The sequence below is a fragment of the Canis lupus genome, chromosome 33 (assembly GCF_011100685.1).
Source record: "Canis lupus familiaris isolate Mischka breed German Shepherd chromosome 33, alternate assembly UU_Cfam_GSD_1.0, whole genome shotgun sequence".
NCBI classification, from domain to species: domain Eukaryota; kingdom Metazoa; phylum Chordata; class Mammalia; order Carnivora; family Canidae; genus Canis; species Canis lupus.
Genome location: NC_049254.1, coordinates 8,318,874 through 8,341,039, shown reverse-complemented (window position 1 = coordinate 8,341,039; position 22,166 = coordinate 8,318,874). Strand labels below are relative to the sequence as shown.

The 22,166-nt window shown below is 38.0% G+C and overlaps 1 protein-coding gene across 1 annotated transcript in view; it reads left to right on the top strand.

The window, feature by feature from the left end:
• Window positions 1–60: 60 nt before the first annotated feature.
• SENP7 (SUMO specific peptidase 7) overlaps window positions 61–22,166 on the top strand; it is a 140,595-nt gene continuing 118,489 nt past the window's right edge. Inside the window, 3 exon segments of the mRNA NM_001313826.1 lie at window positions 61–180; window positions 13,540–13,592; window positions 20,454–20,552. Coding sequence (NP_001300755.1) covers window positions 141–180; window positions 13,540–13,592; window positions 20,454–20,552 — 192 coding nt within the window. The 5' untranslated portion in view covers window positions 61–140.

Here is a 22,166-nt window from a genome sequence, read left to right as displayed (position 1 = left end):
GTCTGAGCTCGGCGACGGCTCTTGCGCAAGCGCCGTTCGCACCTTCCTGGCTTCCCCCCTCCCCTCCCCCTCCCTCCCCCAGCCGAGGGGTCTTGAGGTGACAGCTACTGCGACTGCGACTCCGGCAGGCGGAGGAGAAGATGGACAAGGGGAAGGCCGGGCGGCGGCGATCTTCATCCGGTGAGAAGGGGTCAGGGGAGGCTGAGCGCGTTCTCCTGTACCTTTGGGCAGATGGGAGGCGCCGGCGGCCGGTCCGCGGCCCAGGGCTGCGAGGGCTCGCGCGGGGGCTCGGCTGGGCTCGCGCCGGCGGCGGGGGCGCGCACAATGGAGGGCCCCCGGCTCGCCCCCGCCCCGGGGTCGGCCGCCGCGGCCGAGCTGTCACCGCAGCCTGGGCCGCGCTCCCTCACGAGCCCGCGTCCGCTCTCCCTGCTGCGGCGAGCGCCTAGCGGCGGCGCGGCGGCCCGGGACCTCCCCGGCGGTGGCCGCCCGCGCCCTCCTGCCACGCCTTCCTCCCCGGCGCGGGCCAGCCCGGCGCGCGTCCAGCGCTCGCCCCACCTGCTCCCCTCTCCTGCGATTCTCGGCGTTGCGGGGTTCGGGCCGCCTCTTCTCGGGGCAGGGGGCAGCGGCGGCCGAGGGGCAGAGGCGGGGCTTGCTGCTCGGCACCCGGCCCCTCGCTCGGATCGTGGCTGCACCCCGGGCTTCGTTCTTCTCCACAGGCCCTCTTCGTGACCTTCTTCTTTTCCGAGCCTCTTGCTGCTGCTTCCACAAGTGGTTTGAAACGTCGGACAAAGGATTTGAAGCCGTGCCCCCATTGTGTTTTTATTCCCAGCGTATTTTTATTTTTGAAATTGCGTGACGGCGTAAGTGTGCTGAGTTTGGGGTACTACATCTTGGAAACAAAATGTGGAGTTAGGAGACGAGGTGGAGCTCCTCCCAGGAACAAGTTTTTGTCCAAGACTTTATCCACTAAGAGTACCTCAGGTCCTCGTGGGAAGTCCTGTGGACGAACCAGAGGAGGAGAGGGGGAGGACACAACCTAACACCCCGATGAATAAGTGGTTTCGTTTCATTTTCTCCTTCCTTACGGTATCGTTTGCAGAGACAGCCTTCATTCCAAATTCATTAGGAGTCTCGAGGCAGTGCATCTCAAACGTTTTTCTGCCTTATTTGCAAAGGAGAAGTGAACAGGATTTGTGTGCTATTGCTTGAAGAAGTTAAAAACCTGAATCCCCCTCCCCTTTCTAAAGATTTTATTTATTTAGTATTTATTCATGAGAGTCACAGAAGCAGAGACATAGGCAGAGGGAGAAGCAGGCTCCATGCAGGGAGCCCGATGCGGGACTCGATTCCGTGTCTCCAGGATCACGCCCTGGGCCTAAGGCAGCTGCTCAACCGCTGAGCCACCCGGGTGTCCCCAGAAACCCTTTTCATAAGCAACTATTGTTATCACGTGTGTGTGTGTGTGTGTGTGTGTGTGTGTGTATTCGAGGGATATTCTTTGCTTTTGAAAGTAAATGTTTTACATACATATAAGTATAGGCCTCCAATAGATCAATGTTTGTTTTAATAGATATTTTTTTCTCCTCTAGGACCTTAATGTAAGATTTACATGTTAGGAAAATACACATTGTTTATCTGGTGTCTTTTATGTGCTTTCTAACGACTTTACGGATTATTGTTCTTCAGTTTAAGAGGCACAGCCTTTTTTCAATAAGTGCATTTCATCTTGGCTTAAAACATTTTTTTTTTTTGAGGTGGGGAGCATGCAAGATATTAACCTGGTCCTTCAACAAATCCCATCTCCTTTCCCTTATTACATTTAGAGTTATTTACTTATTACAGTTAACTTGATGCAAGTGGTTGTGGGAAGTAAAATTTGAAAACAAAGCTGTTGTTTCTTTAAAACCATGGATGTTTATGTTAATTAACCCCCTGGAGAAGATTTCTTTTCCCCTGATGACTTTCCTTTTGGAGCGGTCCTTTCTCAAAAATAATTGTATAAAACCCATTCTCAAATCTAAATATTACCTAGCTGTTCTCCCATATTCATCTGGTTTTAAGAGATAAATATTAATTTTTAAGAATAATTATAAATACTGTATATTTAATTTTCACATAAATTATCAAATAAAACTACCGGCCAGTTGGTTTGAAGGAATCCTGGGTTCTGTGTGAGATTTAATTTTTTTTTTTTTTTTTTTTTTTTGTAATGATAGTCACAGAGAGAGAGAGAGGCAGAGACACAGGCAGAGGGAGAAGCAGGCTCCATGCACCAGGAGCCCGATTTGGGATTCGATCCTGGGTCTCCAGGATCGCGCCCTGGGCCAAAGGCAGGCGCCAAACCGCTGCGCCACCCAGGGATCGCCCTGTGTGAGATTTATATGCATGTATTTGTCCTTTCATTAGGAGTGGTTGCTAACTTGAACTCCTGATTGGAACTGACGTTTATGGTCATCAGGATTTCATAATTCCCAAAGAGAGGAATTTGATTAATAAAACAGGAAGAATTCTAAATTGGAAGGTGGATAGCAGTAGAAAGAAAAAACATGAAGTTTTGAAGTTTCCTCTGTGAGGCTGCACTAGGTTTCCCTAAATGGTCTTCTAAATAAGGAAGAACTGTGAAGGGTTATAAAGTGTATTGCTTAGAACTCTTAGTTATAGGTAGCAGAAACCCAATTCTGACTGGGTTAAGCTAAACACAAAACAAGAATTTATGGACTCATGTAACTGATAACTGTTTAAGAGTGAGATGGCTTCCAGCCTGGCTGTATCTGCTTTAGGCCTTGGTTGTTAGGGTTATGGTCTAGGGCCCTCTGGGTTCCCTGAGATTCTTTTGAGTCTCTGAGGCCAAACTGTTTTTGTAATAATTCTAAGATGTTGTTTGACTTTTCCTCTTATTCTCCTGCATATGTACTATATCATAAAAAATTAAATGCAGAAGCAAATGGGAGAAAACAGGTATCTTTTATTAAGCTGGACATTAAAGAGATTTGCAAATAGGTAAAATAATGCCATTCTTTTCGGTATTTTTTAAAAAATACTTTTTCCCCCATAAAATACTTTAGCCATGTTAGCATGCAAGGAATTTATTGTTTTTAAATGAATTGGCAAATATTTTAAAATTAAGAGAAACATTTAATAGGTAAAATAATCACAAAAGCTAATTACCTTACTTTTCTGGAATGTGGCAATGAATCAGGAATTAAGCACAAAACACTTCTGAGCTGTGAGAGGAGAGATTACAAAATCTGTATGCTAAAGTTCACTCATGTGAAACTTCTCAAGCTTTTTTTCAGAGTATATTGAATCTACATTTTAAAATTATTTGTAACCCCAATGAGTATGAATACCTTACTTCCAAGTTCACAGCATATCAAAAGCAGTAAATTAAATGAGACACATATTAAAAAAATATCTGACACTAGAGACTGGTCCACTGACAGTTGAATGAAATAATAATTAAATGCATCTGTCATTCAAGGGAGAATGACTATTAGAAGCCTTTAACAACACCAAAAGTATAACAGAGTCATAGATAACCGCTTTTTTTTTTTTTAATTTTTATTTATTTATGATAGTTAGAGAGAGAGAGGCAGAGACACAGGCAGAGGGAGAAGCAGGCTCCATGCACCGGGAGCCCCATGTGGGATTCGATCCCGGGTCTCCAGGATCGCGCCCTGGGCCAAAGGCAGGCGCCAAACTGCTGCGCCACCCAGGGATCCCGATAACCGCTTTCAAATGAACCTTTGAATTAAACAGGATAGTTCAAGTGAATTTTTTTTTTTTTGAAGATTTTATTTATTCATGAGAGACACAGAGAGAGAGAGAGAGGCAGAGACACGGGCAGAGGGAGAAACAGGTTCCATGCCGGAAGCCTGACACTTGATCCCAGGTTTCCAGGATCACACCTGGGCTGAAGGGTGGCGCTAAACTGCTCAGCCACTGGGGCTGCCCATTCAAGTGAATTTCAGCTTTTCAACTGATTGCTTCAGGCAATATCCTAGGAAATCTGTGTTCACTTTCATTTGAATTAAGGATACATGTTTTTTGAGTATTTTCAGTACTAAACAGTGTACTAAGAATTTTACAAGCTTTAATTTTTTCAAAAGCCCCATGATGTGGTTATTATCTCTGATTTACAGATGAGGAAACTGAGATTTAGGGAGGGTAAGCAACTGTTAACATAAGTAAGAAATAGCTGAGATTCAAATCTGGTCTTTCTGATTATAACATAATGTAATTTTAACTAATTTTACTGTCCCAGGACATTAATGAGTCTTACTTGGAAAAGATAAGTTTCCATGGAAAATAAATATGAGAACAGTAGTTATAAGAAAATTTTATTTAAGGCAGGAGTTTTAGAGCCTTTTGCTATTGTACATTGTACCTCTTCAGGAGAGTAGCTGAGCATGCAGTGTTATTCAAACCTGCTTGAATTTGAAACTTCCCTGGCCCAGTTTCATCTTGAGGGTCTAGTCCCGTGATGATACAATTTTTTTTCAGTAGGCTCAGGTGATATTTTCATATTTTACATTGCAACTGTAATGAACCATGACTGAGGTTCAAAATCAGAATCTGCAATTAATCATGATAAAATGACATTATTTGCATAGATGTTAGCTGAAGCCATTAGAATGAATGGAATTACCCACAGAAGTTACAGAGTGAGAAAAGTCTTGACTCACATATGTTTAATTTCAAAGTAGGGAGGAAGAGGCATCAGTAAGCAGATAGGCAAATTAGGAAACATAGGTTTGGAAGCAAGGGAGGAGAGTGAAAAACAATGTAGATTAGAGAGTTAAAATAGTGTGAGGGTGCTGAATTTGGCAATTAGGAGGTCACTTGTACCACTGGTTTTTGTAGGGACAAAAGCCAGATTTCAAGAGGCTGAATGAAGCAGGGAAAATGAAATGTAAAAAGATTTCTGAAACAGGATGGAGTAGGAAATTAGGTAGAAAGGATTTTTTTTTCTTCTTAAGACTCTAAGAGACTTAAATCAGGTTGGTAGGGAGTGGGAAAGAGGTGAGTGGAGAAGGATATTAAGTAGGAGATGATTGATGGGGTGAGGTTTCAGGAAAAATGAGAGATTGGAATCAAAAGATAGTTTCTTGAGAAATGCAGAAAGGAGGGAAGATGGATAAAGATATAGATACATTTTGAGAAGTTAAGGATATTGCATTCATGGCTTCTTTTTTTTTTAATTTTTATTTATTTATGATAGTCACAGAGAGAGAGAGAGAAGCAGAGACACAAGCAGGCTCCATGCAGGGAGCCCGACGTGGGACTCGATCCCAGGTCTCCAGGATCGCACCCTGGGCCGAAGGCAGGTGCCAAACCGCTGCGCCACCCAGGGATCCCTGCATTCATGGCTTCTTAAGTGAAATAGGAAAGATCATCTTTTGAAAAAGGACTTTAAAGTGGTATTAGTAGCTCAAAATGAACGAGGTGGTCAATTAGGCATGAATAAAGGAGTTGTTAAATAAATTTGAAAGTCATTAAAACAAGTATGAGTTTTGTAGTAGTAGTAGTAGTAGTAGTTGCAGTTACTATTATATTACTTTCTTTAGCAGTGCTAACAGTCTAGCATCAAAAATTTGGAAAAAAAAGAATTTAGTTTTACTTAGGGTTAAAGGGTAGGACAATATAAAGGGGAAAAATGGGTTTAATGTTAGTGAGGAAATGAAAGGGTCAAATAACTGGGGGTTGTAAAACGAGAAGTTCACTTTTGAGAACTTGGGCAGTACAGCGGTTTTCCTTAAATCCATTCACAAATGAATGTTACCGAAATGAGGATGTGTAGAAGTTTGTTGGAGTAAATTAAGGTGAGTCCATTGTTTTGAGTGAATTGGTTTATGGAAGCTTTAGGGCTTCAGGATGATGGTAAATTTTAGAGGTAGAGAAGAAAAATATGAATAAAGTATCAGAACTCTAGGAATGTTGGAGAGGGTATTGGGTCAATACATTGCAATCACAAATATGGGTGAAGTAATATTTCCAACTTAGGGAATTTTAAAGGAGGAATTTTGCAATAAAGAAAAAATATTAATTGGGAGTGGTGGTGCTAGGAAGAGATTGTTAATACCTACTCCTGATTTTGTGAGAGAAAAATCTTGAAAGAGCCTTAGAAAAATAGTGTAGTCAATAAAAAGCTAGGATTCAGCTAAACAAGGGTGGAGGAAAAGTTCCAGGAAAAGATTCAGAATTTAAGAACGTTGTATTCACTCTGGAATTTAGTGGGCGAGAAAAGAGATAAAGAAGAATGTGGGTGAAGGGGTACAGTTGAATTACATAATACATGAGAGACTAGCAAGATAATAGGCTGTGGGGATTGGCATCTAGGGTGGTGAATGTGATTCTCGGGTCTGATGATGGAAGACAGAGTATTGGAAAGTAGATTAGAAAGACATGGTAACACAGGGAATGGGTTATGGATAGGACTGAGTAACTTCAAAGATCCAAATTGGAACTTTGTTATAATGTAGCTGCCTCAACACTGCTTTCCAGGTGGATAACTCTAGTAGGAGTCTTTAATAATTTTGAAGGCTGGCTAATACGGGCTGCTTTATCCTTCTGTGTATACACTTATAATGATAATTCACCTCTTGATGCATCTGGCACTGTACTGTCCTTTAATCCATTTCTGCCTATCTAAAATGTGCTCATTATCTGAAACTTCAGTGCTCAGTTCAATTGTGCCTTTCCAAGAACTATCCTAATTAACTCAAAACTTAAATCATATCTATTTCTTTTTTTAAAAATTTTTATTTATTTATGATAGTCACAGAGAGAGAGAGAGAGGCAGAGACATAGGCAGAGGGAAAAGCAGGCTCCATGCACCCGGAGCCCGACGTGGGATTCGATCCCGGGTCTCCAGGATCGCACCCTGGGCCAAAGGCAGGCGCTAAACCGCTGTGCCACCCAGGGATCCCTAGTTCTTTCTTTTTAAAAAAAATTTATTTATTCATGAGAGACATAGAGAGAGAGGCAGAGACATAGGCAGAGTTCGAAGAAGCAGGCTCCATGCAGGGAGCCCGATGTGGGACTTGATCCCGGAGCTTCAGGATCTCGCCCCGAGCCAAAGGCAGACCCCGCAAACCCCAGGCGTCCCACCCAGGCGTCCCAATCCTATCTATTTCTGAACTTCCATGGGTTTTTAGCACTTCTTACATGATGTTTATATCAGATTCTGTCATACATTCTAGCTTCCTAAATTGTTTAACCTCTGTCGTTATACTATTTACTTTGATACAAGGACTCTCTTATTAATCATATCCCTGTAGCCAACATGCCTGGTGTATACTGGTTAAGAAAACCACCTCTGGAATCAGACTAGTGATGAACCAACATAGTGACTTTGGGAAAGTTATTTGGATTCTTCAAACGTAAATTCCTCGTGTGTAAAATGGTGATAATACTGCTACTGATCTCATAAGGCTTTTATAAAGACTAAATAAAAATAATTTCTGTACTTAGCCTAGTGGCTGGCTAGCAGTGCTAATCATCATTGTCTTAAATAAATGTTTATGGAGTAAATAAGTGAATGAGTGATTTACAAGCTATTTGGGGAAAAAGTCATGTTTTTTAATTGTTTGACTCATGTATTTAGAATGAGAATAATTGAATTTTCCTTTTGTGTTTCTACTAATATACTGAGGTCTCTTAAAGAGTAATACTTCACTATAAACTATTAAAAGAATAATAATTACCATTTGTTTTGCACTAACCATTTGCCAGACATAATGCTAAATACTTTAATATAGGCTATCTCTCTTTTTTTTAAAAGATTTTATTTATTCATTAATGAGAGACACAGAGAGAGAGAGAGAGAGAATGAGAGAGAGCGCGGCAGAGACACAGGCAGAGGGAGAAGCAGGCTCCATGCAGGGAGCCCGACGTGGGACTCCATCTAGGGTCTCCAGGATCAGGCCCTGGGCTGAAGGTGGCGCTAAACCACTGAGCCACCCGGGTTGCCCAGGCTATCTCATTTTAATCTTAATTCAAAAGCTGATATTTTCCTTTTAAGAAGTCACAAGTAAGCCAGGATAGATACTTAGGTTGTCTAGCTTTAAAATCATTAACCTTAAAAAAACATTAAAGAATTTTTTTATCATTTATTTATTTATATATTATTGGAGTTCAGTTTGCCAACATAGAGCATAACACCCAGTGCTATCCCATCAACTGCCCGCCTCAGTGCCCATCACCCAGTCACCCCAACCCCCCACCCACCTCCCTTTCCACTACCCTTTGTTCGTTTCCCAGAGTTAGGTGTCTCTCATGGTCTGTCACCCTCACTGATATTTCCCACTCATTTTCTCTCCTTTCCCCTTTATTCCCTTTCACTATTTTTTATATTCCCCAAATAAATGAGACCATATAATGTTTGTCCTTCTCTGATTGACTTATTTCACTCAGCATAATACCCTCCAGTTCCATCCACGTTGAAGCAAATGGTGGGTATTTGTCGTTTCTAATGGCTGAGTAATATTCATTGTATATATGGACCACATCTTTATCCATTCATCTTTCGGTGGACACCCAGGCTCCTTCCACAGTTTGGCTATTGCGGACATTGCTGCTATAAACATCGGGGTGCAGGTGTCCTGGCATTTCACCGCATCTGTATCTTTGGGGTAAATCCCCAGCAGTGCAATTGCTGGGTCGTAGGGCAGTTCTATTTTTAACTCTTTGAGGAACCTCCACATAGTTTTCCAGAGTGGCTGCACCAGTTCCCATTCCCACCAACAGTGCAAGAGGGTTCCCCTTTCTCCGCATCCTCTCCAACATTTGTTGTTTCCTGCCTTGTTAATTTGCCCCATTCTCACTGGTGTGAGATGGGATCTCATTGTGGTTTTGATTTATATTTTCCTGATGGCAAGGGTAGCGGAGCATTTTCTCATGTGCATGTTGGCCATGTCTATGTCTTCCTCTGTGAGATTTCTGTTCATGTCTTTTGCCCATTTCATGATTGTATTGTTTCTTTGCTGTTGAGTTTAATAAGTTCTTTATAGATCTTGGATACTAGCCCTTTATCTGATAGGTCATTTGCAAATATCTTTTCCCATTCTGTAGGTTGTCTTTTTAGTTTTATTGACTGTTTCTTTTGCTGTGCAGAAGCTTTTTATCTTGATTAAGCTGGTTCAACACTTGTAAAGCAATCAAGTGTGATAGCTCATATCAACAAGAGAAAATTCAAGAACCATATGATCCTCTCAATAGATGCAGAGAAAGCATTTGACAAAATATAGCATCCATTCCGGATCAGAACTCTTCCGAGAGTAGGGATAGAAGGAACATTCCTCAGCATCTTAAAAGCTATCTGCGAAAAGCCCACAGCAAATATCATTCTCAATGGGGAAACACTGGGAGCCTTTCCCCTAAGATCAGGAACACGATAGGGATGTCCACTCTCACCACTGCTATTCAACATAGCACTAGAAATCCTAGCCTCAGCAATCAGGCTACAAAAAGAAATTAAAGGCATTCAGATTGGCAAAGAAGTCAAACTCTCCCTCTTTGCAGATGACATGGTACTGTACATAGAAGACCCAAGACTCCACCCTAAGATTGCTAGAACTCATACAGCAATTCGGCAGTGTGGCAGGATACAAAATCACTGCCCAGAAATCAGTGCCATTTCTATACGCTAACAGTAAGACTGAAGAAAGAGAAATGAAGGAGTCAATCCCATTTACAATTGTACCTAAAAGCATAAGATACCTAGGAATAAACCTAACCAAAAGGTAAAGGATCTATACTTTAAAAACTACAGAACACTTCTGAAAGAACTGAGGAAGACACAAAGAGATGGAAAAATATTCCATGCTCATGGATTGGAAGAATTAACATTGTGAAAATGTCAATGCTACCCAGGGCAATGTAAACATTTAATGCAGTCCCTCTCAAAATACCATGGACTTTCTTCAGAGAGTTGTAACAAATCATCTTAAGATTTGTGTGGAATCAGAAAAGACCCCGAATAGCCAGGGGAATATTAAAAAAGAAAACCAGACCTGGGGGCATCACAGTGCCAGATTTCAGGTTGTACTACAAAGCTGTGATCATCAAGACAGTGTGGTACTGGCTTTAATACAGACACATAGATCAATGGAACAGAATAGAGAATCCAGAAATGGGCCCTCAAATCTACGGTCAACTAATATTCGACAAAGCAGGAAAGACTATCCACTGGAAAAGGACAGTCTCTTCAATAAATGGTGCTGGGAAAATTGGACAGCCACATGCAGAGTAATGAAACTAGACCACTCTCTTACACCATACACAAAGATAAACTCAAAATGGGATGAAAGATCTAAATGTGAGACAAGAATCCATCAAAATCCTAGAGGAGAACACAGGCAACACCCTTTTTGAACTTGGCCACAGCAACTTCTTGCAAGATACATCTACGAAGGCAAGGGAAACAAAAGCAAAAATGAAATATTGAGGGATCCCTGGGTAGCGCAGCGGTTTGGCGCCTGCCTTTGGCCCAGGGCGCGATCCTGGAGACTCGGGATCGAATCCCACATCGGTCTCCCGGTGCATGGAGCCTGCTTCTCCCTCTGCCTGTGTCTCTGCCTCTCTCTCTCTCTGTGTGATTATCATAAATAAAAAAAAAAAATTAAAAAAAAATTAAAAAAAAAATGAAATATTGGGACTTAAAATCATTAACTTTTGAGCACCACACTATACCAGATACTCACAGGAAGAGGCACATCATATATTTATTTAAATGCCCCAGAACCAACCTAGTATAAGATGGAATAGCTTAATTATAAAAACCCCTAAGTTTTTGGGAAGTCACAAGAATATTAATTTATTTTTATAATTGTTTTTAAAAAGATTTCATTTATTCATTTGAGAGAGATACAGATAGGGAGAGAGCAAGGAAGAGAAAAAGCAAGCATGAGCAGGGGAGAGGGGTAAAGGCAGGGGCAAGGGCAGGGGCAGGGGCAGACGCAGACTACGCGCTGAGCCAGGAGCAGACTTGGAGCTGGATCCAGGACCTGGAGATCATGACCTGAGCTAAAGGCAGATGTTAACCATCTGAGCCACCCAGGCACTCCAAGAATATTAATTTGCTGTAATTAAACATGCTGTAAAACAGGGTAAATGCACTTTTAACTCATGAGTTTGGAAATATTGATATATAAATTACAATTTAGGCAACTGATACTCCTTTTTAAAACTTGCATATTTTATTAAATTTGAAATACACTAGAAGGTGAATATAAGGCAAAGACTTTCTAGTATTTATTTAAATTTTTAAATTTTTGGTAGTCTAAGGAATGCTATTTTATTGAAAATTGTTTAAAGTTATCAAAAGCTTAGTGTAGAGGTTATATAATTTTTATATCAATGTTTGCTTCAGGAATTGCATATACAGGCATGTCTTGTTTTATTGTGCTTTGCTTTATTATGTTTGCAGGTAATGTGTTTTTTACAAATTGAAACTTTGTGGCACAATTTTCCGACAGCATTTGCTTGCTTCATGTCACCTTGTCATATTTTGGTCGTTTTTGTAATATTTCAGACTTTGCTATTATGTTTGTTATGGTTATTTGTGATCAGTGATCTTTGATGTTACCTCTGTAAATTGTTTTAGGATGCCACAAACCACACCCATGTAAGTCACCAAACTTAATAAATATGTGTGTTCTGATTTCTCTACTGACTGGCTGTTCCCTATCTCTCTTCTTCTCCAGCATCCCTATTTCCCTGAGACATGCTGAAAGGTCAAATGATGGTTAGCATTTTTTAGCAATTAGGCATTTTTAATTAAGGGGTGTGTATGTGTGTATATATATATTATATACATTATTTATACATTATATATTATATATATGTATACCCATATATATATGGGTATTTTAGACACAGTGCTGTTACAGACTTAATGGACTGCAGTAGAGTGTAAACCTAACTTTTATAGGCACTAGGAAACCAAAAAATTCACTTGACTCATTTTATTGTGATAATTACTTTATTGTGGTATCTCCGAGGTATACCTTTAGTGAAATTACTGCTATGTATTATGAACTTAGAGAAATTATTTCAGCTATGTAGATTTTTGAATAAGGTATAGTCCATTTGTTATAATTGTTATTTTTAAAGCTTTTTTTATTTTTAAGTTGAAATATTACAGGATTGTACACATATCTTTAGTATAGTTTTATGACTTTTTGTACTTGTATAAAGATACTCTTGTGTAACAATCACCTAAATCAAGATAGAGAATGTTTCTAGCATCTCAGAAGGCTTCCTTATATCCTATTCTAGTCAGTATTCTTTCTCTCCTCAGGTACTCCCATTTCAAGGCTTTTTCCCATTTGAAGATTGGATTATCTTGCCTTTGCTTTGTAGTTCTTTATATATTCTTGTATGAGTCCTTTGACAGATGTATGTACTATATAGTGTTATTAGCTGTCACCATTGCTGTACATAATCTTCGAGTCTGTGGCTTGCCTTCTTACTCTCTTTATGATGAAGTTTGATGAATTTTAATGAAGTTGAGTTTATTAATCTTCTCCTTTATGGTTAGAATTAATTGTGTCTTGTTTGAGAGATTTTTGCCTATCCTAAGGTCGTGAAGTTACTCCCCTCCTTTTTATTCTAGAAGCTTTATTTGTTTTATCTTTGACATTTGAATCTGTGACCCATTTAAAATTAACTTTTGTTTATAGCATGAGGTAGAGGTCAAGGTTTATTTACCCTTTTTGGTTATCGGATTGCTTCACCATTACTTACTGTAAGATCATCTCTTACCTAATTGTAGTGATATGTTTTTATAAATAAGTGACTACATATGTGTGGGTTTCTGCTATTAATTCTTATTATGAAATCTGTGATATATTCCAGTAAACTGTAAGTTCCTAAAAAGCTTAGACTGTTTAACTTGCTAATTATTACTACACTATCCCCACTGCCTAACATGCCAGGCACGTGATAGACATTCAGTAAATATTTGTTGAATGAATGAAGGAATCGTAAAGGAAAAATCCACAGGAAGTCTGAAAAATGTTGATGAGGAGACAGTTTTAATTGTTCCTAGTTGTAGAGATGCCTAAATAAATAGTACAACTAGAAGTGTTTTTGTAGAATATTCCAAACATACCTCTCATCTTTTGCTTCACTGCTACCCCCTTCAAACTCCCCAATTATAAAAATTTATCTGGTCATATGGCTCAACCAGCATTTATTGAACATCTATTGGACTTTTTTTTTCTTTTTTTGATCTATTGGACTTTTACCAGAGAGGATCTTTAGTTGTTAGAGCCAAGTTTTCTTCTTTTTCTATTGTCATCATACATTATTTAATGAAGATATTTTGTGAGAATTTGCTACTCTTCTGATTATTTTTTTTCTTCTGATTATTTTTTGATCTTTATGTTTAGTCCATTAGATTCTATAAAATGTATCAGTGTAAATTCAAACTCTATGAAGTTAATTTAAAACAAAGGATGGCTGTAAAGGATTTATTTTATTACATTGTTTATTTCATTTAGATGTTAAATCATAATTTTTACCGTGTCTTTGTAGAAATTGTCACAGAAGGAAAAAGAAAAAAGTCTTCATCTTCTGAACTACATAAGGTATGCATTAGTTTTGCTTTTAATTTGTTCATTATCTTTCGAGTTACCAATATTAAAAGTATTTTGCCATTTGTCTTTTTGATAAAAATTTAGAGAAAATATAAAACCTTAACTGATCAGTGTTTTTGCAGGGAATGGTGTATCCTAATTAATTCAAAGGTTAACCAATAAAGAACACTTTCTGGGACCTGCCTTGTTTAAATCATTGTAAGATGTAGCCATATACTTTCTAGGCCTTATTTTACATTTTATTTAAAACATAACCCAGCATTGCTTCCATTACTGAGTATATTAGCATCTCTCACATTCATTCACTGTGATACTGTAGCTATAGAAAAGTTGTGCTCAAAAAAAAAAAAAGTTGTGCTCAAGTCATGTGCTGAAAATTACTATTTGAAATATTTCCTATTAAACTTTCTTTTCTTTTCTCTTTTCTTTCTCTTTTCCTTTCGGCCATGGTTTTAAGCCGGCATTAAGGAGGTGAATCCCTTTAAGTAAAATGGCATCCTGTTCTTTCCTCTCTCTTTCTTATCTATATATCTCTTCGCTTATTCTCTATTATTGCTATTTCTCTTCTCTTCTCTTCTCTTCTCTTCTCTTCTCTTCTCTTCTCTTTCTTTTCTTCTCTTTTCTTTTCTTTTCTTTTCTTTTCTTTTCTTTTCTTTTCTTTTTTCTTCTGGGTAATCCAAGAGTAGCAAAAAGCCAAGATAAGTTTCTGCCTATGTAGGAAGTGTTTCAAAATTTTAATTTCTTGTTAGGAGATAATCTTTTTTTCCTTAAGAATTTTGTGATTTTTTAAAAATTTTTATTTATTTATGATAGTCACACAGGGAGAGAGAGAGAGAGAGGCAGAGACATAGGCAGAGGGAGAAGCAGGCTCCATGCACCGGGAACCTGACGTGGGATTCGATCTTGGGTCTCCAGGATCACGCCCTGGGCCAAAGGCAGGCGCCAAACCGCTGCGCCACCCAGGGATCCCAAATTTTGTGATTTAAACACAATAGTACCCTGATATACATTATAATAATTTGTTAGATGCTTTTTTGGGAAGCATTCCAAATTATGCACAGAAGACTTTTCATTTGGCATAGGAAACTTTAGTTTGGTACATTTCATGGAACACAGATAGAGAAGAAATCATAAAGAGGGCTGTGAGAGGGAATCAAGAGCACACAGACAAGACCAAAGAGAAAACATGGCTTTAGGTACTCTTCTTCCTTGGTTTACTTGACATTTGTGGGGATGGTTTCTTTTAAAATTCTGCATTTGGCGCAAGTGTCATAAATGAGGGGGATAAAAATAAAGTCTTAACATTTTACCATACCCAGTTTTAACTACCTCTGTATTGACAACTACTTCTTTTGTGTTTAATACCCTCCAGTGAAGTGAAATGCTCTATTTTAGGCTGCTGCTGCTGCTGCTGTTTTGCTTTTTTTTTTTTTTTTTAAAGATTTTGTTTATTTATTCATGAGAGACAGAGAGAGAAAGAGAGAAAGGCAGAGACACAGACAGAGGGAGAAGCAGGCTCCATGCAGGGAGCCCGATGTGGGACTTGATCCTGGGTCTCCAGAATCACACCCTGGGCCAAAGGCAGGCACTAAACCGCTGAGCCACCCAGGGATCCCCATAGGCTGCTGCTTCTTGTAGTTGAATGGCCACTATTAGAGATTCTTTTTTTTTTTTTTTTTCCCCCCCGCCTCCCCTGGAGATTCTTAATATTAAGTAAATTTCTCTCTTATTTTTAGATGTATGACAGCATTCTTTTAAAACCTTTTATTTTCAAGTAACTTTAGGTTTACAGAAGATTTACAGAAATAGTATAGAGTTCACATCTACTCTTCACCTAGTTCCCCTAGTGCAATGACAAAAATTTAAGAAATTAACATTGGTACAATACTTCAAACTACAGATATTATTTGGATTCCTTCAGATTTTTTTTTTTTAAACTAATGTCATTGGGGATCCCTGGGTGGCTCAGAGGTTTAGCGCCTGCCTTTGGCCCAATCCTGGAGTCTCGGGATCGAGTCCCATGTCGGGCTCCTGGCACGGAGCCTGCCTCTCCCTCTGCCTGTTGTCTCTGCCTCTCTCTCTCTGTGTCTATCATAAATAAATAAATAAATCTTAAAAAAAAAAAAAAAAACTAATGTCATTTTTAAATCCCAGGATCTCACATTGCATTTAGGTGTCATATCTCCTTAATTTCCTTTATTCTATGACAGTTCTTCCATCTTTATTCTTTCATGATCATGACATATTTAGAGTACTATGATTTTGTCAGTATTTTGTTGAATATTTCTCAGTTTGGGTTAGTCTCATGTTTCTTTCTTTTTTTTTTCTTTTTTAAAAGATTTTATTTTTAAGTAATCTCTATACCCAACATGGGGCTTAAACTCACAGCCCCAAGATCAAGAGTCACATGTTGAGCCAGGAGGTGCTTCTGTCTCAGGTTTTTTATGATTAGACTAAAGTAATGGCTTTTTGGGAAGAATATCACGTGATATGCCTTTCTTAGTGTATCCTGTCAGGGGTACACAGTAATGATGTGTCTTATTACTGGTGATGTCAATCTTGACTGCCTACTTAAAATAGTTCATTTTGTAATAAATATCTTGGGAGAAATATTTTTTGAATCTATGCAAATATACTGTTTCTTACAAAATTAGCACACTAAATTGTTAGTAGTTTATTTTTTATTTATTTATTTTTTAAAGATTTTATTTATTTATAAGAGACATACAGAGAGAGAGAGACACAGGCAGAGGGAGAAGCAGGCTCCATGCAGGGAGCCTGATGTGGGACTCGATCCAGGGACCCCCGGATCACGCCCTGGGCTGAAGGCAGCGCTAAACCCCTGAGCCACCAGAGCTGCCCTGTTAGTAGTTTATATTACTGCTTTTTCTTTCAAGGCAGCTAGGGAAATACTGAAAGGATTAGAGTTTGATGGATATAGGGATGAGACACTGCTACATTTTGAGTTTAAAGTATTTCAAAAATATTCCTAAAGCAGTATCAGTTTGTTGTAGAGAAATTAGAAAATTGAGTTGAGGAAAAACGAGACCACCCAGACAGAACAAAGATTAATGCTTGGATGTATATTTTTCTGTTTTTCCATCTGTATATCCATGTATAATAAACATATTTAAATATTGAAAAATAGAAAACCACAGAATACTGTTTTATAATTTGCTTTTTCTATTTAACTTTATATTATGACATCATTTTCTGAAATCAAATTTAAAAAGCATCGCTGAGTAGATATTTACTGAGTACTCAACATGTATTGGACGCTATACTAGGTATAAGTACCAGGGAAACAGTGGCAGACATTTTTAATGACTACAATGTATTCAGTTATGTGTGTGTATGACAGTTAATTTAACCAATATCTTCTCTTTTTTTATAAAGATTATTTATTTATTTATTTATTCATGAGAGACACAGAGACAGAGAGAGGCAGAGACACAGGCAGAGGGAGAAGCAGGCCCCACGCAGGGAGCCCGACATGGGACTCAATCCCGGGTCTCCAGGATCACGCCCTGGGCTGAAGGCATCGCTAAACCACTGAACCACCTGGGCTGCCCCAATTTAATCAATATCTTATGATATTTTTGAGTTTTGGTTTTTTTTCTTAAGTAAACTCTGTGTCTAATGTGGGGCTCGAACTCATGACTCTGAGATCAAGAGTCACATGCTCTAGTGACTGAACCAGCCCGGCACCCCTTGAGTTGTTTTTAATCCTTGTAGCTAAATCTTGGGAATATAATTATCTACTGCATTATTCCTGGCCTTTTGATAGGAGCTGAATATATGTTAATTCCAAGACTGATCCAATTAATTAATTGGATTGATCCAATTAATTAATTAACTAATTAATTGATCCAATTAATTAATTAACTAATTAATTAATTAATTAGTTAATTCCAAGATTAATAGAGGTGAATACTTTGAATTCTGCTAATGGGGAGATACATAGTTTTTGAATTTATACATGAAGAAGTTGCTACTCTATTCTGAATATTGAAAAAATATGACTTTTATTCTTCTTTGTAAGTCATGGTCATTCCTTTGGGCAGACTTCTAATTTTCCTTAAATAATAGCTTTGTATTGATGCAGTATCTAACAAGTAATTAAGAGTCTGAGGTTTTCTATTATGAACATGGCAGAAGTCATTTCTGCCTAAACAATTTAAAGAGCATGTTAGTATATCTAACTTGTCTGGATTCCAGCATTCCCCACGCCCCTAGATTATCTGCTTTCGATAGCATTCTCTTTTTGAAGGCTATACTATAATGAATTAGGTACAAAGTGAATCTAAAAGTAGCTGCATGACTTGGTCGGTTGAAGGGCTTGTTTAGTATTACATTTGAATATTAGGAAATAAATATTCTTGAGCTTGTTGTTTTGGAAGTTATTAGAGTTCTTTTTTTTTTTTTATTTTTATTTATTTATTTATTTATTTTTTTTAGTTATTAGAGTTCTGATGATGTTTTTAAAGTATAACTTGAAGGGGATTTAGAACCAACCCATTTTTGCCTTAAAAGGTTAAACTTGACTCTATTTGAAGACTGTTGAAAATACTTGAGAGTATTAGGAATCCATTCTGATTCTTGTAAATGGAGTTATAATATAGGCTTTGCAGAATCGTGAATAGCTTAGAAACTTTGTTGATTGTACGCAACTGAGACCATGATTACAATTTGTCTAAGAATAGGTCAGATTGTGGCAAAAAGGCTTACATTATTTTTTTTAAATCAGTTAATCATTAAGAAAAAAGAGTGCAGAAAAAAATTGACAGTAGTTAATTGTACTTGAAGTCTGCTTGTCCTATACTCATATATAATATTACAGTGAGAGATTTAAATCTGTAATTTATTAATCAGGAAGCTACAGGAGAGGTTTTTCTGGAGGTTTAATTGTTAATATTTTTCCCCTTGCTTTTAATAATTGCATTATATTTCTATTAAATAAAATAAAACATTTGGAGACTAGGAAAACACAAAAATGAAAATAAAAATCACCTCTTATCTCCCTAGAGGTAATCACTGTTAAATAACATTTTTATGTATAACTTTTCATATATTATTTTTACTTATGGATTTTTTGTCTTGTGAAAGAAAGATCATTCTGTATGTGTTTTTCTTTTATACTTATGTTCGAAATAATTTCTTTTTTTTTTTATTAATTTTTTTAGTAATCTCCATACTCAGTGTGGGGCTCAGACTCATGACCCTGAGATCAAGAATTGCATGCTCTTCTGACTGAGCCAGTCAGCTGCCCCTGAAATAATTTCTTAGTATCATTAATCTTCTGGAACATGTTATTTAATAACAATTTAATAGTATTTCATTTGGTTTAGTTTTGCCATAGTTTTGTTTAATTATCCTTTTATTATTGTTTCTGGTTTTTCTATATTAAAAATAATATGGAGTCTATATCCCTGTTCATAAATATTTATATGTACTTTGATTTTCAAAGCTTTTGATGCTAGTGTACAGAATTTTAATAAACATCCAGATTTCATGTGTCTATACTTTGGAGGGAATAGAGAACTGCCCTTTTTGAAAATAAGGTATATTACATTTTGTGTCCATCCTAATGGAAGTATGCATGAATATTTATTAAGGTAAATAATTCAATGACACTGAGTCTAAGCCATTCATAAGTAAAGTGATTGCAAACTGATTACCATGAAAAAGGATTATAAAATCTTCCACAGAAAACATCAGCAGCATTTTATAAGAAACTAATTTTTCAGAATACTTAACAAGCATAACCAACTCTTTTTCTAAATCTTAGGTGCTGGGCAGCCGAGGTGGCTCAGCGGTTTAGCGCCGCCTTCAGCTCAGGTTTGATCCTGGAGACCCAGGATGGGTCCCATGTGGGGCTCCCTGCATGGAGCCTGCTTCTCCCTCTGCCTGTGTCTCTGCCTCTCTCTGTCTCTGTGTCTCTCATGAATAAATAAGTAAAATCTTAAAAGAAAATAAAAATAAATCTTAGGTGCTATCCTTCAAGGTTTTTTTTTAGATTTTTTTAAGATTTTATTTGTTTGAAAGAGAGCTATGCTTGCACTTGCAGGAGTAGAGGGAGGGGCAGGGCAAGCTGGAGAGAGAAACAGATTCCCTACTGAATTGAGTTAAATGGTGTGGTTGGGGTGTAGAGTTTGTGATGTATGGGTAAAAGCCCATATTGTTATGAATTTTATCTGTGAGTAGTGGGTGCCATTGTTTTATGTTAAATGTGGTAGCCGTAATTAGATTTGTGTAATAGAGAACTCTGGGGATGGAGTTTGAAAGATTAGAAGAGGTAGAGACTGTAAGAGAATAGCTAGGAGTCTATTGTGATAATATATCTACCTTAATATTGAATGAGAGGTTTTTATTTATTTTATTTTAATTTTTAAAAATATTTTATCTATTTATTTATGAGAGACACGGAGAGAAGGCAAGAGACCTAGACAGAGGGAGAAGCAAGGAGCCTGATGCGGAACTCCATCCTCAGGCCCTGGGATCACGCACTGAGCTGAAGGCAAATGCTCAACCATTGAGCCACCCAGGCATCCCGAATGAGAGGTTTTTAAAATAAGATTATATTTAGCTGCCTGTGAATTAAGCACTCAACTTAAGACTCTTTAAAAATAATTGCAAAATGGGACATGTGGTTGGCCAATCATTAGAGCCTGCGACTCTTGATCTGCAGATCAGGAGTTCAAGCCTCACGTTAGGTGTAGAGCTTATTTAAAAGAAACCAAAAAACCCAAAGCACTAATAGCAAAATATTAATGCAGGTTAATATAATGGTTCTGTTAGTTGATTCATATTTATATTTCAGTTAAACTGATTATTTTCTTTTTCTGATTTCAGATAACAAAGATGCTAAATGCAAAACCAGAAGATGTTCATGTTCAGTCACCACTGTCCAAACTCAGAAGCTCAGAACACTGGGATCTCCCTTTGCAGGGGGTAAATAAAAACTAATTTCTTTTAAGTACATAGTGTTGCTTGGTGTGTTTAAAATATTTTGATAAAAGAAAATTTTCGTTTACTTACATATCCTTGTTTGGATTTTTTTGTGTTATTTGCAGGTTTTTAATTAGTTTATTTTTGGTGTTTGTTAAAGTGATGCTTTGAGGTTAGGGTCTCCTTTTGTTTTAGTATACCTCATTTTGCATGATTGTTTCCTTGACATTTAAATTTCATTATTGTAAAGGATCTTTTATTTTTTTATATTTTTAAAAGATTTATTTATTCATGAGAGACACACACAGAGAGAGAGGCAGAGACACAGGCAGAGGAAGAAGCAGGCTCCATGCAAGGGAGCCTGACATGGGACTCGTTCCCGGGTCTCCAGGATCACACCCCTGGCTGAAGGCGGTGCTAAACCACTGAGCCACCCGGGCTGCCCTGTAAAAGATCTTTTAAATTTACGAGAATATTAAACTTATTATAATCATTTACTCTTTTGCTCTCGTTTTTGTTTTTTTGTTTTTTTTTTTTGCTCTCGTTTTATAAATTTGAGAGGGTTTATACTAAAAGGTGACACAACTATACTTTAAAAGATATTCTAATTATAAATCTGGACTTTAATGTTATCACTATTAAATATTATTACAGAGCTTTCATGAATAAGATTTAACATGGCACTTTTTAAAAAGATTTTATTTATTTATATGAGAGAAGGAGAGAGCACAGGCAGGGAGAGTGGCAGGCAGAGGAGAGGGAGAAGCAGGCTCCTTGCAGAACAGGGAGCTTGATGTGGGACTCGATTCCGGGATCCCAGGATCATGATCTAAGCTGAAGGCAGATACTTCACTGACTGAATCACCCAAACACCCTAAGATGGCATATTCTTTTTTTTTTTTTTAATTTAAAAAAAAATTTATTTATGATAGAGAGAGAGAGAGAGAGGCAGAGACACAGGCAGAGGGAGGAGCAGGCTTCATGCACCGGGAGCCCGATGTGGGATTCGATCCCTGGTCTCCAGGATTGCGCCCTGGGCCAAAGACAGGCGCTAAACCGCTGCGCCACCCCAGGGATCCCAAGATGGCATATTCTAAGTATTATTTTTTTCCTTGTGCCTGGTACAACTCACAGCAATTTTAAAAACAGAAGCTTTCTCAGATTTTCCAGTTTATCCATTTGAGCCTGTATTAGTCTGCAAGGGCTAACATAACAAAATACCACAGGTGGATTAAACAACAGAAATTTATTTTCTAACAGTTCTGGAGGCTGAAGTCCCAAGATCGAGGTGCCAGTAGGGTTGGTTTCTCTAAGGCCTTTCTCCTTAGCTTATGTATGGTTATCTTCTTGCTGTGTTTTCCTATTACCTTTTTATCTGTTTACCCACATCCCTGGTGTGCTTCCCTTGGATAGGTCCCTCCCCTTATGATCTTGTTTAAACTTAAGTACCTTTGTAAAGGCCTGATCTCCACATATAGTCATAATGATGGTGAGGACTTTAACCTATGAAATTGACAGGCGGAAGTACAATTCAATTCATAAGTGTAGCATTTTAGGATGACAAATTTTAAGTCATGTTGAATATGTTTTTAGGTTATAGACAAGAAAAAATTAGCC